The sequence below is a fragment of the Neophocaena asiaeorientalis genome, unplaced genomic scaffold (assembly GCF_003031525.2).
Source record: "Neophocaena asiaeorientalis asiaeorientalis breed wild unplaced genomic scaffold, Neophocaena_asiaeorientalis_V1.1 scaffold889, whole genome shotgun sequence".
Classification (NCBI taxonomy): Eukaryota; Metazoa; Chordata; class Mammalia; order Artiodactyla; family Phocoenidae; genus Neophocaena; species Neophocaena asiaeorientalis.
Window position 1 is genome coordinate 1 of NW_020171798.1, and position 19,260 is coordinate 19,260.

At 41.0% G+C, this 19,260-nt stretch overlaps 1 protein-coding gene across 2 annotated transcripts in view; it reads right to left on the reverse strand.

Moving 5' to 3' along the window:
- Window positions 1-1,243: 1,243 nt before the first annotated feature.
- Window positions 1,244-19,260, reverse strand: part of SUV39H2 (SUV39H2 histone lysine methyltransferase) — an 18,192-nt gene continuing 175 nt past the window's right edge. Inside the window, exons 1-3 of one of the 2 annotated variants that reach the window (XM_024738594.1) lie at window positions 16,821-16,960; window positions 3,265-3,936; window positions 1,244-1,508 (exon numbers count right to left, since the gene is read on the reverse strand). In XM_024738594.1, the coding sequence (XP_024594362.1) occupies window positions 1,344-1,508; window positions 3,265-3,933 (834 nt within the window). In that variant the 5' untranslated portion in view covers window positions 3,934-3,936; window positions 16,821-16,960 and the 3' untranslated portion in view covers window positions 1,244-1,343. Of the gene's footprint in view, window positions 1,509-3,264; window positions 3,937-16,820; window positions 16,961-19,260 lie in introns of those variants that run through there. The other variant, XM_024738680.1, reaches the window with a different exon arrangement.

The window sequence follows — 19,260 nt, forward strand, 5'->3', positions numbered from 1 at the left end:
TATATATATATATATTCTTTTTTTTTTGCTTGTTTCTGAAATTTTTAATTTAATATTTTTGGAGCATGTTTCACAGCCGGTAACTAAAACCACAGAAGGTGCAACTGCAGATAAGGAGGGACTACTGTATCAAAAGTTTATTGAAGAGCCTAGAAAGATTCAAATAATGCCCAAGTAGAACATCTAGAAATAGAAATAGAAATATTGAAATTAAAAGTAAAACATGCTCTAGTAAGGCATATTTAAAGAACTTGAGGAACTTTAAAAAAAAATCAAATCAGCACTGTAGAGCTCAAATTTCATGTTGCATGGGGTTTCACTTCTTAAACTTCTGTTTGGAATTGCTCAGCATTTCGAGAACTCGGCACTACATTCTAGCATATGCAAGAAAGATCCGGTGAATCATACTGAGAAATCAAAGTAACTATTTAATTGTCCTTGAATAGAATACATCTATTTGGAGAGTATCTCAATTTTATCGTTAAGAAAAAATTCAACATGTAAGTAAACCAGGAAACAAAGGAGTCAGAAGGTCCCTGACATTTCGTTACTAATCATAAACTAGTTTTTTGGTATAAAATCCATCAAAAGATTAACATGGTCTACCTCCTTATATGGTCAGCTATGGAACTTATGCTCCAAGACACATTTTCCTTGTAATCTATGAAATGGAGATAATGTCATCTAATCTATAGAATAATGTCAGTCTCACAAGCCTAATACTATGTTATCCATCTAGCACTTAGGAGGTGTCCAGTAACTCCTAACCTCCCTTACTTTTGGAAATCGTTTTTATAGAGTATAAGATTCTGGAGGTAAGGGTCCAAGTGTATTCTGAGTTCTTTTCAAACAAGAATTAAGAATACTACTTCATAATTTAGAAAAGTAGCCCTAAATACTTCAATACTCCAGAAATTCTTAAATTTTATAAAAATGCTAACATGTTTACATTTTAAGAGAAACGGCAAATCTACCCTTCTGTAGTTGTGTACCCTAACTTTAGCTGTGTTTACTTCTGTAACCCATAGAGTTACGTGTTAATTCTTAAACTTTTTACCTCTTAACTCCTCTGCTCATTAATTTCCTCCTCTATACGAGGACAATACCTATCTCATAAAGTCGTTGGAAAGTGTAAATGAAGTAACATATGTAAAGACTCCTGCAAAATGGATGTTACTTGGTAGGCACCTTGATGAATTTTCCTAAAACAGCAATAATACCAGGAATTAACAGAAGAGGCCCTTGTATTAAAATACTTTGGAGATAATAAAAGAGTATATAATTTAAAGACAATTATTCCTCAAGTATGGAAAATCTTTTAAAACAGTACTAATTAGTCCTGTCTATACTTTCTCTCTTACACTGTGATTCACAAAATGAGACACATTTCCATATCGAGCTGCATCCACTGTGAATTCATCAGATTCATAGTCCAGATCAAAGAGATATGTGATTCCTTTGTTGTCATATAACTGCCCCCGTCTTTCAGCTTCTTCACTTGTGATAACCTAAAAAGAAAACACTATAGTATATTATATAGCTATTGCTGAAGAAACACCCATCCATAAATCTATTAATTAACATATTAATGCCTTCAAGGTGCATAAAAAGAAGTAAAAGTGCCATCAAAATAAACATTCACATAAACTAGAAGAGCTAGATGAACAGAGGAGGGAAATCAAAGAGAGGAGAATGGATGGTGCAAACGAAGTATGACCGTTCAAATGAGAGTGAGGACAACCCAACAATTAGCAAGCGGAAACAGTACCCAACTTCGATTCTCATTTATTTGATATGTTCAGAAAAGCTACACAACTGCAGCTCTGTGTAAGACACAGCAGAGTGTAAAGGACTAAATTTAGCAGTAGGTATGCTCTAAATAGGCTCTGAAGGCATATTTTTCCTATAACGAATCTGTGTACAGTTACAAATAGAAATTTGTTACAAATACAGGAGAGAAGGTACGTTAAATTTGCGGTCAACTGTTTGGAAAGTTTAGTTTTGTAGAATACGTGGTTTTCATGAAATTCTGTAGCTCACAACCATCATCCATACAGTTCTGCTCTGAAGAACACAGCCTGACCACACGCTCAGCTCAAGAAACCAAAAATGGCTCCAGTGATTCATGGTGTCGACCAAATTTAGCTGCCACATTCATTAAACCAAAAGAAGAGAACAATTTGATTATACAAGGTCTAGTATTCTGAATAGATTTATAATAATCTGCCATTATCTAAAAATTTCAGGATCAAAATAGGGATGCAGTTTAACCTCAGAATTCTGGATGAATACAGATAATTAAAGGGGATCTAATTCCAAACAACTTTTAAAATACCTGGTTTGACAACCCCAGACATGCAGTCCCACTCATTGTTCTAGCCACAGCTTAGCCCACCACTCAGTTTGAAAAAGTGTGGTGTAGGGGTGAAGTGCAGCGATTCTGCAGCCTTGGTTTTGAACCTCGGCTCTTCTTTACTACTAACTAAGTGACCTTGGGCGAGCTGCTTAATTTCTCTGTGCCTCAGTTTCCTGCTGTACAATAATGGAGGAAATACTACCACCTCACAGAGTTGCTGAGAGAATTTAGTAAGAGTTGAAACGCAAGGTGCTTAGAATAGTATGCCTAAAATAGTATGTGGTAAATACTATTTTTTGTATATATGCATTATATGTATAAAAATAAATGTGCTCAGTAGTTGGTATTTTAGAGAATGGTCTTTGTAGCTGAGTTACAGATGCAAAGAGTTTGGATTTTTCTTATCGGTGGCTGCAATAAATGTTTTTATGTGTACTTTACAATACTTGCTCATAAAACATTCATGTACTCTACAGAATCATTCATGCTGATGCAAAATTGAGTTTTGCCAACTACACTTAATCATATTTGGTCAAATGGGTGAAGTAAATTACAATTTAAAAGTTTCTAAGTCAGGATGTATTTAGATCTGATATTCTTCTTAGGACTTTTGTGTAAAAATACTGGTCATATTTTCAAAGTTGCAAATGCCAGTTTCAATGACTATGAGTGGGTGTTTGTTGAAAGGCGACTCTACTTCATTTGTCACTGCGTATGATTTTTTTGTTCACATTCAAGTTTGTATTTCTCATGATGCCAGTGAACCCTTCCCTCAAACCTGAAGTCCGTACATATCTGCAAACGGTAACAGCAAAACGTACCAAGCGTGTTTGTTACTGAGGTAAAAGGCGGCGCCTCAAGAGCACGAGCCTCCCGCACACTGTGCGCTATGAGAGAAGCGAGCGTACCTCTCCGACATACTCCATGACAAAGCTCCTTCTCCTAATCTTCACGAGGGTCTTTACGCCCCAGCCACAGCCATTGCTGGTCCGAAAGATGCAAAGTGAATACTGCGTGCCTTTTTGGACAATCCTGTTGGGACAATCGGGTCCACACTGACACCTTGAGTTGCATTCGTAAATGGGGGTGCCAGGTGGGATTTTAATTTGCTGATTTTTATTATAAGCCAAAAGAACTCCAGCTTCAGCAGGACAACATTTCTCAAAGAAGCAATCTGTGCATGAACAACCAAAGGTGGCTTCATTCACTAAGCTGATTCCAGGAGCTGGTTTGTATTCATTAATGTAGTAGAAGTCTGAAGGGGGGCCCTCTAAGTCCACAGTATTTTCAACAAAAATCATTCCTTTGTGATTCTTCCTTCTGTTGAGTTCGTCCTGCCATCTCTGCAGAGCGATCCTTTGTTTAGCCTTCTTTACAATGTATTCAGCAAGGGCAGGCTTCAAAGCTCTGTGATTTTCTTTTAGAGTTATTGCTTTGCCTTTCTTTACCTGAGATAAATAATTATGCTTGTCATTAGAGAACTGCTGAAGCAGTAATGGGCACTTGAGATTTTGCAAAGGTTCCCAAGTATTTGTAGAATCTGGCCATCCTTTCCATTTTACAAGATAATATTCCATATCCTTAAAATATAAAAGAAAATGCAAATCAGATTATGACAGACCCAATTACTGAAAAGAATTTAATATCTTAAAGAGTAAGGTATTCATTATCATTTTTCTTAATAAAGTTCAGAATACACAGCCACAAGTTACTAGCAGATAAAATACAAATCATAAAAATAAAACTATTTTTCTTTATATTACATAAACTATGCATAGAATTTAGATGTGGCATGACGTTTGACCAGAGACAAAAGAGTCGCACCTGGAGAAAGATAAAAGCACTGAAAGTCATGAATATGTTACCAAACAGTGATCAAGTGACACAAAATATATTGATCTTGATCATGGAAATAAGTTGTCCCAAAATGAATAATTTATGACCCAGGTCAGTGGCTTGCTTGGCCAGCACAGATGTAGGCATCCTCTAAGGTCCGTAATTTCATATTTTACACTGGCTGTGAGGGAAGTTCTTTTTCTCAGTGTCCTGGGCACACATCCCCTAGATTTTCTAGAGTGAACTGTCCCATACAGTCATCCCTGGCTGCGTGTGGCGACGGAGCACAGGAAATGTGGCTAGTCTGAATTGAGATGTGCTCTAAGTGTAATACGCACTGCACTTCAACAACTCAGCACAAAAAAACAACGCACAATATTTGTTAATTTTTAAAAAGTATTTCTTAATGTGTAAATATCAATTACACGTTGAAATAATATTTGGGGTTAAATTAAATGTATTACTCAAAGCAATTTCACCTGTTTCTTTCCATTTTGTTTAACATGGTTACAAGGAAATTTAAAATCATAGTCGTCCTTCGGTATTCACCAGAGGATTGGTTCCAGGACCCCTCTCAGAACCCCAAATCCACGGATGCTCAAGTCTCATATGTAAAATGGCACAGTATTTGCATATAACCTACTCATGTACTTTAAATCATCTCTAGATTACATACAATATCTAATATAATGGGAATGCTATATAAATCGTTGCCAACACATGGCAAATTCAAGTTCTGCTTTGGAACTTTCTGGAATATTTTTCTTTTGCAAGTATTTTCGATCCGGGGTTAGTTGAATCCTGGGGTGCAGAACCCGAAGATACATAGGGCCGACTGTATACATATGTAGCTTGTACTATATTTCTATTGAACAGCACAATTCCAGAGAGTTCTTACCTTAGACTCGCCCGCGGCTGGATTAGGCGGCAGGCCCTCAAGGCACCAAAGATCAAATACTTTGACTTATCCCTCAGACTGCTGCTGGCCACCATGGTACCTGAAATCTTGCCTTCCCACCCCAGTGACTGGCTACGTTTTCTTCCCTTAAAGCCAGGCAATGCTATGTTAAGTTTCTCTTAAAAAAGGTAGTGTATGTAAGAAAAAAAATTTTCAAGTAAAGCCTCTCAATTTTGTCTTTGTTCTCTGGAATAGTGAACATATATCCACGAGAGCTAGGGTAAAACGCCTTCTGAAATATGAAAGTGATTAAACTGCATTCTACGGTTTTTAGTTATTTTAATTCATAGATATTGATAAAAACTTAACTGGGATACATTTGCTTTCTCCTGAAATTTTTAATAAAGGTTTTATTATAAAGTAAGGATGTTTTACTAGTCATAGTTTATTAATGCCAAGTGACCTGGCAGGTCTAGGCAATGTGGTATAAGCCGCACTGTGGAGGCACCACTGGGTGAGGGGCACTGAGGCAGCTTTGCAGGAGGTCACCTGACGAGTGAGAGGGCTTATCTTCATCTCAAGGTTTTATTATATTCTACCCAATAAGCAGTAATGATTGTTAATTAAAAGACCTTTGCTTCTTTGTGAAAATGGTCAAAATATGTTTTGTTAAAAAAAGTGGCTCAATTATGGTGTGAGCATTGCACAAAAACTGTACTTCTATGGAAATATATACTATGATTCCAGGACACAAAAAGCCTAGACATGTAACAGAAGCGTCAGTCATACCGGCTCACTAAAACGTAACATGGATTTCTCCCTCCTGAGGTGACTACTACAATTCGGGATTGCTGTTGGCAGATATATGCTCAATAATAATGAGATCCACTTGGCAGTATCTAACATTACCGATTCCCCTTAATTATGAAAGTTAAAAATGTTTCTGATTCCAAAATAAAGCAATGCAACCCTGGTCCTCTTTTTTTTTTTTCTCCCTGCTGTAGCTTTTCCTACCGTAGCCCTGGGTTATACCAAAGTTACCAGCAAACAAGGAAAGAAACAGAAATGGTGGCTTCAAGTCAGGTGATTAAGCTAAATTATCATTCAGCAAAACTAAAAACACTGCCACTGTAGTCAACTTCCAAAATAACGTTCTATGATGAGTCGCTTGCAAGCTCTGTATGTTAATCACATTGTACCTACCTAATTTACGGATGGTAAAGATGCTTCGAAAGCCTGAGTGCTACAGAAATATTAGTAACGTTTTATTTCTACTTTGTAGACTCCTTTTATTTTATAAGCCTTGTTTTACTTTTAAAATCAAAAAAAGATCTTTCCATTTTGAAAAATAAGATAATTTTATACAGAAAAATCAGTTTGACTTAAATTCAATTACTTCAATACCCTAAAATTTCAAATAGAAGTCAAAAATTTCTTAAGTCTCATAGGATATCAGTATCTTATTCAGATATGCAATCAACTCTTGATTACCTATAGAAATGGAGTGGAGTCATAAAAATGGTCTGTTAATCATTCCTGTATAATTTGGAATGCATCTTATTAATTTTTTTCTTCAAGACATTTTCCCCACTATGTTTAGCTTAGGTTAAATTCATTCAAATATTTTAGTATCTATTATGAGCATATGAAAGTTTGGTCACTAGAGGGTGTGATGAGATGCAAGGTAATACTAGCCTTTAGGAGCAAAATCTCGCTGGGAAAGGAAGGCAATAGTATGTAAAATAAGTAGCAGTGCAAGGTGGTACAATTTTAAATGCCAAAACAAATAAGACAATAGATACCACTAAAATACACAGAGGGAAATCAATATAGGTCAATGAGAAAAAGGTACAGAGGAAGTAGAACAAACTACACTGTGAAAGATTGATAGCATTTGTTGGGTAGGGCACAGGGCAGGCAGGATGAAAAACACAAGCAGAAGCCTGGAGCTAAGATTTGCGTGAAGTATCCAGAAAACAGTGAAGAGATGGACTTAGCCAGCTTTACAGTTTAGAACACTGAAGCGAGAGAGAGAATGGTAACGGCAAGGCAAGAGCAAATTCCGGACAGCTCTGAACACCTGACTTTATCGTAGGCCAATGGTTTTTACAATTCTTAGAAACCAAGGTGTTTCTGTGGGGAGCTTCATTCCATGCAAATACATTTAATTCCATCTTGTCTACTAGGAACTGCACTTACACAATGCAGACACTCAGGGCTCTGTCTTTGGCCCCTTTTCACACTAAACAAGGGTTCATCTCTTTTGAGAATCTGAAGAAAGCTACAGACCTTCCCCTATCAAAAGTCACATGTATGATACAATGGGTAAATTCAGGGTATGTGGATTCTAGGCTAAGAATTCTTGCTCCAAATGTTCTCTCTGGGCAACCTCTTCACTCCAATGGTTTTAACTGTATGCTGATTCTCCCAAAATTTTAGCTGCAACCCCATATAGTCAATAGCCTACTGGATGTCTGTCCCACAGGTTCTTAATCAATCTATCTACATGGAACTCGCCACTGTTGTTCCTGAATGGTTTCTCTCTGTATTCGCCATCAATGGCAGCCTTACCCCCATCTGCCTAGTCACACAAGTCGCAAACCATGTCAATCTCACCTCTTCCTTCCTCTCAACCCAACCCATCACCAAGTTTCTCCACATGCTTCTTCTGGCCCACCTCTTTCGCCAGAACACCCGTTCCTGCAAGCCTTCAGCTTTGCCTGGATTAGGACACTGATCTCCTACCGGTTTCCCTGCCACCAGACTGATAACACTCCACTCTGTCCTTCTCTACTAACGTGTAGTTTTCTTATAAAAACAAAAAATCCACAGTGCCAGCCATTCTGTTATTTTCTTGCTTAAAAATTTTAATGGCTCGCCCACTGCCTAAAGAATTAAGCTCAAACTTCCTATTATAACAAAGATCATTCTTGACTGGGTCCCTGATGCCTCCCTGACTCAATGTTCCAGTGTGGCCCCATTCACACACCACCCTCCAGCCACACTGAACTACTGTTAGTAACTGAACATGCCAGGCCTTTTCATGCTTTTCTGTTCCTTTGTTCACACAGTTATTTCTAATTAGAATGTCTTCTTCCATTTGCCTACTGAACACTTATTTCAGTCTCATCTTTTATATGCAGAAAAACCTACTCATCTTTAAAACTCAGCTCAAATGTCATCTCTCCCGTGAAGTCTTCCCTGCCTCTGATTACTGCCAACTCGTGTTCCCATTTCTAATCGAAACTATAAGCCATTTGTGGGGAAGGAAAGAATCTTATTCTTTGCAGCCCCAGAACCAAGCACAATTCCCTACTATATCCTAGGCTTTGACTAAATGTTTCTGAATGTATAACGAAAAATACAACTACCAACACGTATGCAATATAAAAATCACAACAGTAACGATATGGATCCTTAAAAGAAATACAGGCTGCTCAACTTAACCTGGAGATAGCAATTCATGGTTTCTCAGTATTTGTTCTGTCATCTGCTGTCTGTAGCCAGTAAGTGGTAGCTAGCACAAACACTTTAAAATACATATATCTATGGGGGCACCAAAAAGAACAACAAAAAAAATCTGCCTTCCCATTAGCTATTTTTCCCCTGCAAGTTTTGAAGTAATCACAGTATTCACTATTAGTGGTAGAATAGCCTTAATCTGATTATGAAAATCCCAGTGTTCCATGAGAACACAGTTTGAGAACTATTACAGTCAATGGAAAGTCACTAGATTTCCATACCAGTAACCAGACAGAGGGTAGGAGTTTGGGGGCCTGGGTTAGAGGCCCAAGGCTGACACAAACGAACAACATGACCTTGGAGAAGTCCCTCTTGGAGCTCTGCTTGCCTGGTCTCTAAAATTCAGGTTTTAGTCTAATGATTTCTGTTATTCCAGTTCTTAACAAATCACTCTTAAGCGCCATCAGTCTTTTAGGAGTATGACTCTATTGTTAAATGTGGCTATTTTGTTAGTATGTGGTAGTATGTGTTAGTATGTGGTAGTATGTGGCCATGCAGTATAGTGGTAGTCCTAGAGACATAGAATGATCTGGATACTTTAAGAAATCAAAGCTTTGGGTAGTATTTCTTTAATATTTGATTCCTAAGGGAGAAGCCCCACTGATGTGCATGGGTGTTCTTCACGGATGAGGTGAGGATGTTAATAAAGAGAACCCAGTTTTGTCAGAAATTTTTCTGTATGAAGGGGTGACGTGGCAAGAACATGGCACAGGAGGATCACACAGCAGTGAGACTACCACAGTTTACACCTTTGAGTTCCACTGGACCTGACATGAGCTCATCACGGTAACCACCTGCTTGTTCCCCCAGCTAGCATACTTTCCACTTCCCGAGCTGGCTATTTCAGACCTCCTCCTCTTCCCTCAGGAGTCCCTATCCCACGGCCTCCCCCGTTATTTTCAGTAGCACGTGACCCTAGCGTGGAGCTAGACAAGAAGGGGACCACAGACACAACAGGAGAGAGGCCCTTCCTCCGTCAATTACCCCCATCTCCTGTGCCTTCAGTCTCTTGCTCTCTCCTGATCCTCTCTAGCATCTGAATATCCCTTATTTTTTAAAGGCAAAATTAAACTAAACCTCCTTTGAGATATAAATGCTTGAATAAGTAAGGGATCTTGAAAAGATATGATAAATTACTAAAAGGTCAGAGATCGGAGACTAAGGTATAGTCTCAGTATAAGATGCTTCATAACATGCAATTTTTAAAATCATATTATCTACTTGGATTTTTTCTTAAATTAAAAATTATAAACACCCTTAGACCCTACACAGCCCTTCTTCAAAGCTAGAGTTCTGGAAAGAGTCGCCCATACCACTTGACCCTACTCTCTCACCTCCAACTAATTCTTTAATTCATTCTATTTCGGCTTCTTCTATCCATACCACAGAAATGCTCTAAGGGTGTCAATGACCCGTCCATTGCTCAATCCAGAGGGAGCTTTATACTTCTTTGACCCACTGGGTATGACTCTATTTTACTGACATTATCTCCTCCTCAGGCTGCCGTGTTTACTCTTCTGATTTTCTTCCTACCTTTCCTGCCAGTTTTTCTCCGTTGCTTTGACAGTTCTTCCTGGGAGTACCACTTACTGCTCCTCAGTCCTGGCTCTTCACCCGTTTTCTCTACTTGGATCACTGCAATGGCCTCTTATCCTTTCGATCCACTCACGGCACAACAGCCAGAGTGATATTTTCAACACCCCTCTCTCCCCAAGTCACTCCCCTGCTCAAAACTACAAAATATTTCCCTATTGCCCTTAAAGTCCAAAATTCCTTTCTTGGCCTACAAGGAGATGCACTTTCTGGGGCCTGCCCCATCCTTCCAGCCTCATTTCAATCCCTCTATGTTCCACTCACACTGCAAATTCCTTGAAGGAGTCAGGCTATCTTCTGACTCAATACCCTCCCCCATTATCTTTTCACCCTTTAGTACTAAGTTTAAACATCAGACCTCACGGACACCTGCCTACTCTCTCCAGGATGAGCTAGAGCCTTCTGTTACATCAGCCTTACCTCAACTACAATTAAGTCCTTTGTACAATGATATTTAAGGTTTTTCTGCTCTCACTGAAAGACAGACCCCGTGATGTCAGGGGCCACGCCTCTGTGCCGTTCTCTGCTGAGACTGCTAGTGCCCAGTGCGTGACGTGGCAGACGGCAGAAGACTGGAGAAGTACCTGCAGAGTTAATGAAGGCATAACTGTACCCAGTCCTGGGGCTTCAATCCCCATCTTCTCGCCAATCGCTTCAAGAACAATGCTTCCACCTAGTTCTCACTCTTGATTTGGAGCCACATTTCCAACTATCTACTGGTCGTCTTACACGTAAATGTTCTCAGCCTTCTTCTCCAACTTCAATCTAGTCCTCCTATCCTAATCCTCCTTAAGCCTCATCTTCCTATATTCCTGGGTCTTGGTGAACAGTATTACTATCCACGCCATGGCAAGCTTTCCTAGATGTGGATCCCTCACTGCTGGATCCCCAGCCAACCCCCTGACCACTAAACCACAGACTTAAATTTTACATCCGCTATAATTCAGAAAAGCACCAACTTATCTTCATCGTTACTACTTTAGTTCAAGCACCACCTCTTCTTGCCCAGATTACTGCAACAGCCTTTCAGAATGTGTAAGTTATACATATGTCATTCCCCTTCCTGCCAATCCACGTTCCTCACTGCAGAGAGGAAACTCTCTGAATTGCATATCTGATAGTGTCACTCTTTTCAGAACCGTTCAGATGACTCCCCACTGCTGCAGGACGGCTGGAGTTCCTCTACTCGTCTCTCACTGTCTCTCACTTCCAGATCCTACCACCCCATTCTCTATGTTAAAGCCTTAAGGAAAGACTCTACTCATCTTATCAGGCCCCAGCTGGATATTATCTTTTCTGGGAAGCCTTCTCTGACCAGCGCAGGCATACCTCTCACAGATCACATCATGATGTCTGCCCTAGCGCTTATTATACTATTGCATTGGGTGATTTACTCGTCAATCTTTTTCACTGGGCTGTGAGTTCCTTAAGGTTAGGGACAGTTTCCCATGAACCTTTATTTTCCCACTGCCTAATGTAGCACCTGACACACAGAATAAACTCAAATGTTTATTGAGTGAGACAACAGAAAGGTGAAACCAGAGATATCAGTCAATAAACTGCTGCTATAATTTAAGCGTGACGCTATGGAGGTCTAGTCTAACAGTGACGGTGAGGACTGGAGAAATCACTGACGCAAAACCAATTCAATTCATCAACCATGAACTAAATACCCATTATGTACTAGGGGCTATAGTAAGACACGGTCCTGGCCCTCAAATTGTTGCCAGTTCAGCAGGTATGAAACAAAGCTACAAAATGTGAACAGCTCTAGAATAATGACAAGAACAGTGCTTTATAAGTCCTGAATATAAAGCAATTAATTTTGCTAGAGGTGGGGAAGGGAAGAAGGCTCTATGGTTGGTGGTAACCTTTCAGTTGAACTTTGCAGGCCATGCAGATTTTGCAAGGAGAGAAGGGAAATAACATTTCAAAGAGGGAACTGGATGAGAAAAGCAAAAGGGCACAAAGGTGCGTGATGTGTTCAGATATTGGAATATAAGCTATGTTTGTTTTTTAGCTAGATTCTCAATGCTTGGAAGAGTGCTCAGCTCTTAGTAGACACTCAGTAAACCTTAGCTACATGGAAGAATTTACAAGTATATCAATGCGGTAAGGAAGTAGGAAATGTTACAAGAGAACATACAAGTAGGATATGTTACAAGTAGGGTATGTTACAAGCTGGAAAGGGGGCTGGTGGCCAGATGATAACAGCCTTAGTCCAAAGGGTCTCAGCTTAGACTGGCAGACACCAGGGAGCCATTTAAAGGGCTAAAGGAAGGTCCTAATGCAATCAGAGCTGTGTTTCAGAAACAACTGCAATGGCTTTGAAGAATATGGTACTGAAACAGTGTCTTTCATGAGCTAAATGGAGGGGAACACATAAGAAAAGGATAGGGTGTTAAGATCTTTCACCTGCCCTGAACATGAGAGACAGACAGACAGACAGAAAAGGTAGAAAGGCAGAGGTACGTTCAAGTAACACTGGCTTACAGATTCAGTTATCTGTGCTAGGCAGGATAAGAAGTGAGGAATAGGGCTTCCCTGGTGGCGCAGTGGTTGAGAGTCTGCCTGCCGATGCAGGGGACATGGGTTTGTGCCCCGGTCCGGGAAGATCCCACATGCCGCGGAGCGGCTGGGCCCGTGAGCCATGGCCGCTGAGCCTGCGCGTCCGGAGCCTGTGCTCCGCAGCGGGAGAGGCCACAAAAAAAAAAAAAAGTGAGGAATGTAAGTGGGTTGTAGGAGGACATAAGAGTGCAAAGCGTGCTTATTCCAAAGCAAGGAACCAAAAGGAGAAGGATGAAGGAGAAACTAGTAGCAAAAGTTACCCAAACTGAACTATAATACTCAGAATTCTGTAGCATAAGAAAGAAAACTGGCAGCTCTTTCAACGTAAGCACAGACTCCTTGGTAACTTACTCTGTCAAAGTATAACAGGAATGAACAGGAAAAGACAGAGAGGTAGAGACCACATAATCTGATGACCTATTAGATTTAGAGGGTAGGGAGGAAGGAAGAATTAAAAAAGTATGCAATTATAAGGTTAGGTAACTGGGAGTATTATGATTCTGTCAAACCAGGTAGGGAACACTAGATCAGGACACAGATTTGAGGGAGGAAAACGGGTACGGTTTTGAATACGTTGAATGTGGTACCTGTAGGGTGTCCAGCTTAAAATGAAGCTCAGAAAGAAGTCAATGCCTCACAAAGATCTGAGGGTCATGAGCCAAATAGATAGAAGTAGAAACCACTGGGAAAGAGGTCATCTACAGAGCAGCTTCGAAGTGAGAAGGGGGCCAAGGACAGAGCCTTGGAGATTATGTATTAACACTTGAGAAGGACAGGTAAGAGACTGTAAAGGAGATTCAGAAAGAACAGTAAGAAAAACTGGTGGCGAAAAGAAGTGGAGATAGAGGTGAGTAACAATGATGAGAGAGTACACCCCTCTACGGCGTGACCGCCACAGGTCAGTCTCTGCTCACAGTAACCCCACGAGCTGGTGCTGTAAAGATCCTCATCCCGTACGGGAAGCAGCGAAGGAAAGAGAACCTATGCAATGTGCTGAAGGTCACGCAACTAGTACATGGTAGAAGCAGAATGTGAACCAGAACCTAGGCAGTCTCTCCAAGACATGAGTTTCAGGGAAGAAAAGAGTAGCCAACAGTGTTAGGTGTTGCAAACTGGCACAGTAAGATCTGAGGTCCTCGAGTTTGGCCTTGAGGAGGCCACTGACAGCCGTCAATCAGAACAGAGAGGGTTAAAAAGTCAGTAACAAGTGGAAAGGCAAGCTACAGCAGAAATTTTTTGCAAACTGTGTATCTGATAAGGGACTATCTAGAATACACAAAGAACTGTTACAACTCAATATAAAAAGACAAACAGCCCAATTTAAGAAAACAGGTAAAGGATCTGAATAGACAGTTCTCCAGAGAAGATACACAAATGGCTATAAGCAGCGGTCCCCAACCTTTTTGGCACCAGGGACCGGTTTCGTGGAAGACAATGTTTCCATGGATTGGGGTGGGGGAGGCGGGGGGAGGATGGTTCAGGCGGTGACGTGAGCGACGGGGAGCGGCAGGTGAAGCCTCGCTCACTCCCCGGCCGCTCACCTCCTGCTGTGCGGCCTGGTTCCTAACAGGCTGCGGACCGAGAGCTATAAGCACTTGAGAAGATGCTCAGCATCATTAGCCATCAGAGAAATGCAGATCAAAACCATGAGACACTCCATACCCACAAGGACAACTATAATCAAAAAGTCAGATAATAGCAAGTATTGGTGCACATGTAGAAATTGAAACCCTCATACGCTGCTGGTGGGAATGTAAAATGGTGCGGTCACTTTGCAAAACAGTTTGACAGCTGCTCAAATGGTTAAACACAGAGGTACCACATAACCCAGCAATTCAACTCCTAGGTATATATCCAAGAGAAATGAAAACATGCCCACACGAAGACTTGTACATGAATGTTCATAACAGCATTACTTATAATAGCCCCCAAACAGGAACCCAAATGTCCATCAAGTGATGAATGGATAAATTAAATGTGATATATCCATACAATGGAATATTTGGCAATAAAAAAAATGAAGTATTGATACGTGCTACAGCATGAATGAACCTTGAAAACATTATGTTAAATGCAGGAAGCCAATCATAAAGGATCCCATAAATATTGTACGATTCCATTCATATGAGATGTCCCAATAGGTAAATCTATTGAGACAGAAAGTAGATTAGTGGTCGCCTAGGGTTAGCGGGGAAAAGAGATGGGGAGGTTTGGGGGGTGATGGCTAAGCAGTATGGGGTTCTTTTTAGGGTAATGAAAATGTGCTACCATCTCCACAAAAAGTTTTAGAATAGTTCTGAGAGGGTACAAAAACCTTTGAATTGTACAGTTTAAATTGGTGAATTGTAGGGTATGTGAATTATATGTCAATAAAGCCGTCTTTAAAAAGTTAGTGGGAAATGAAGTAGAAGGAAAAGACAGGAAATGCTTGAGTGGGGATGGAAGACGTAAGAAAGATTTCGGAAGGTTAAGGAAGATCTGAATAGGTTTATTGATTAAGATAAAGCAGTGGAAAAACAGTGCTTGATACAAAAACAACATCAGAGAGCTTCCCTGGTGGCGCAGTGGTTGAGAGTCCGCCTGCCGATGCAGGGGACACGGGTTCGTGCCCCGGTCCGGGAAGATCCCACGTGCCGCAGAGCAGCTGGGTCCGTGAGCCATGGCCGCTGAGCCTGCGCGTCCGGAGCCTGTGTTCCGCAACGGGAGAGGCCACAACAGTGAGAGGCCCGCGTACCGCAAAAAAAAAAAAAGGACATCAGAGATTAAGCAAAGTCCTAAAGGGGATGGGTAGGAAGAAAAAAGAAAAATGGTGACACCTCTGAAAGAATGAACAAAGATACAGATAACTGGTGTGGTGTGAAGATAAGTTGAAAGTTCATCCTTGAAGGATCCAGTGAGGCAGAAGTCTGCAGCTGAATATGAGAGGGTGAGGGAAGGGATACAGTCAGAAGTCCAGAAAAGTAATAAAATTTGGGGAAACTGATGACGAAAATGGAAGGAGCAAGCAAAAGATAAAAAGCTTGTCAAGTAGAACTGAGCATTGCAAGAATAGAAATAATATGTCACGGAACCAAGAAGTGTGATTATATGACACCTGTGGCTAGGCTGGTCAGGCCAGGGTTTATAAACTGAATTGGCAGATGACAGGGTTGTTTTGGGGTTGAAGGCTGCTGAGAGTGTAGGTGAAATGCTTCATCATAAAATCCCACTGAGTGGGGAAGTCAGTGATACCAAAAAGAAGATGGATGTTTCAAAGGAAGAATGGGATTTAATGACTGAATCCATATGGAGGATGAAAAAGAAGGAAAGCAAAGAATTAAGCAGGATTCCTGATTCATTCATCTGCAAGAATGGACAGATTAATTAATTGAAACACAGTTCTTGTAGAGGAAGTAGGCTATAGAAAACTGAATTACTCAAAAATACATTGCAAGGTTTAGATTGAAAGAGCTTCTTGAAGAACAACCCTGGAGAGGAACAGAAACAAAGTGAGGCCCAGAGAAGTTAAATGACTTCACTGAAGTCATGAGGTTCTAGACGAAGCCTAGAAATGACTGTGAACTCCAGGCCGTTTTACTGCACAACAGAACCTCACTGCTAGCAGGAGTTTGACGGGATGGCAGGAGATACAAACAGTGATGCTTCTTGAGGAGATTCAGTACCACTAAAATTGGCTTGAACTTCTAGGTTCATCTCAGGTGATAGTGGGGAAATATGATTCAGGAACAAAATGAGTGACAGGAGAAGCCAATCTCAGATAAAACATTTGCTCTGGTAATCCACCTGGAGATAATCAAGAGTTGGATGTAGAATGATATTGATATAAGCACCTTGAAATATTCTAATATAAGAACATTTTATGCTTCAAAATCCTCTCAATGTTATTTGGCAAAACAGATGATAGGACACAACTTTATTATGGCCAAGAATTTTAACCATTAAGAAGAGTTCTGCTTACTTTTAAGGTTCTTTTTATGTCACAGAAATATGAAATACTGAATTGAAGTCTGATTAGGTCTCTTTTAAGGGTCTAGATATTTGCCTTACCTTTTCTACCTTGTAGTCACACAAGTATTCCACCTCATAATTGTTTAGATTCCTTTTGGTGATTCCAATCGATTTACATGTGAGCTTTTCTTTTCTACATAATTCCTGAAGAGTATCAAGTGAAACTAGGCAAGGCACACACCAAGCTACAATAAGAAAATAGAATTCTTTACTAGTGAAATAGCTACTCAATTAAAATAAAACAAAACAAAAAACCAAAAGAAAAAAAAGGGGAAAACTCAAGACCGCTATATCCCCACCCTTCAAGTGGCAATTTTATAAGACTAAAAATTCATATGACAAGAAACCATGTACACGTCTTTAAGAAAAAGTTAACCATTAAAGAACTCTCTTGGTAAATTGGTCTTCCTGGATTTTCTCATGGGTCTCTATCCTACATGTTTAACTGATGTCAATTTCTACTAGGCCCCCTGAACAAAATGTTTCATGTCTATAAGCTTGCATTAGATTACATATAGATGCAAAAGTCGAGATAATATTTTTGACTTTTTCATTGTATTCTACACAGAATTGCTCATTTAATAAAATGTAGATCTCAAGGACACGCTCATTATTGTTAGAAATACATCTTAAATATATTTTAAAATAATCTTACATTGTTAAAAAGTAACAATGTAAGATTCTTAGTTGAACAATAAGAACTGAAATCTAATTGAAACCTAATTCTATAGTTACATACTCATACATCACATGGCCTACTTTTCCCATTTTGGAAGGTTGCATGTAATTTTAACTCCGATTTTGCCCATGCTGCAATGTATTATTATCAAGGTCAGTAAACCCAGGAGTTAAAATAAAACAACGGAGAGTATATTGAGTTTTGTTACTACTCATTTCCTGTATTGCTTTCAAAGCCAAGAATGACAATACAGAGAGTATTCAATTTACATAATCCACACACCAAGCTTGAAGAAAGTCAGCCGTCCTCATGATCAACCTTGTAGAAGCCAATAACTAACTCTGCTGCGGAAGATTTTACCCTCAAATTCCCGTAAACAGTATGCTACCATACTGCATTTAAAGTATGTTAACACAAACTGATATTTAGAAACAGGTAATGAACCTGGCTTTATGGCTAGCGCTAGTAGAAGCACCAGGGAGGATCAAGAGGTCCTCTGCCCCAGCCTCCGCCAGGCCACCGAGCTGCATGATTTTAGGGAGGTTTCCATCTTTCTGGGTTTCAGCTTCGCTGAAAAAAATGGCAGGGTTGGAGTAAACTGGGATTACCAAACAAAATTTATCAGTAAACGCTGGCTTTACTTGGTAGCTCTCCAAGGTAGTGGTGGTAACCTTTTGGGTTGGAGGTAATTTCCAGAGAGGAGAGAACAGCTGGTCTTCCTATAATCTCCCCTCGCCCTCCCCATCTCACACCGGGATTTCACGGTCAGAAACCCTCAAGTACGATTTCCACACGTGCCCCCAACCCCTTCCAAAAAAGGATGCATGATTCTAGACCAAGAAAGTGAAAAGGATTTTCCCCCAAAATATCTGGGGGGAGAGTCGGCTGGTTTTGGAGTGGTGGTTTGGGGGGAGGGGAGTGGCAGAATAGAAACGACCCCTTAAGTCCCTTGTATTGAAATGACCTCCCGATGTTTTGTGTAAAAGGTAACCTCATTATGCTGATCACGTGCAGAGGAGGTTCCTCTGAGCTATCTACCCAGCATGGATTTGTCTACCGTTCCTACCATTTTCACCCAGTCCCAGTTACACGAGGATTCAAGACGCGACCCTCCACGGAAATGCTGTTTTGGGGAATAAGAAAACTTGGAACCTAAAAAACTGCAAACCCCCTGCCCCCGCGGCAGAAAAATAATTCATTGGTAAGATTAAACATTTCATGACCACCACGAAAACTTGACACTAGTTCCACACTAACCCCTAGCGGAGGAAAAGTTGGGGGGTAATGAATCCATAATCCACGCAGAGAGGCGCAGCGCTGGAAAATACCTTTCAATTCTATAAGGCAGTGAAAGTTCCCGTCCTTCAGCGCGCGCACAAACACACGTTAGGCACCGAATTCTTCGGCGTCCACATAAATACCTCGCAAGTTACCGGGGTGGGGGGGAACCGATTCCCGTAAGCCAGGGGCTGCCGCCGCCAGTACCCACTTACTGGGGTTCTCTGCAACGGGGAACCGCCCCTCCCGGTGCGTCCGCATCGGGGTGCATCCTCACTCATTTCCTCGCTTAGCCTTCACACCTCTGCCCCGACCTCTCTCCGCTCCTCTGACACTGAGGTCACACTCACCCCACGGGGTCCTCCCGCTCCCCAGTTCCGAAGCCAGCCCGACCGCAAACGTCCCGCTCAAACCACCACAAAGGAGTCGCGCCCCCAGCGTGCCCACGGACCTCGAGCCGCGCCGGGCTCCGCCGGGGCCGCCCGGACGCCACCGCACGGCTGCCCCGCGGGGAGGGGACTC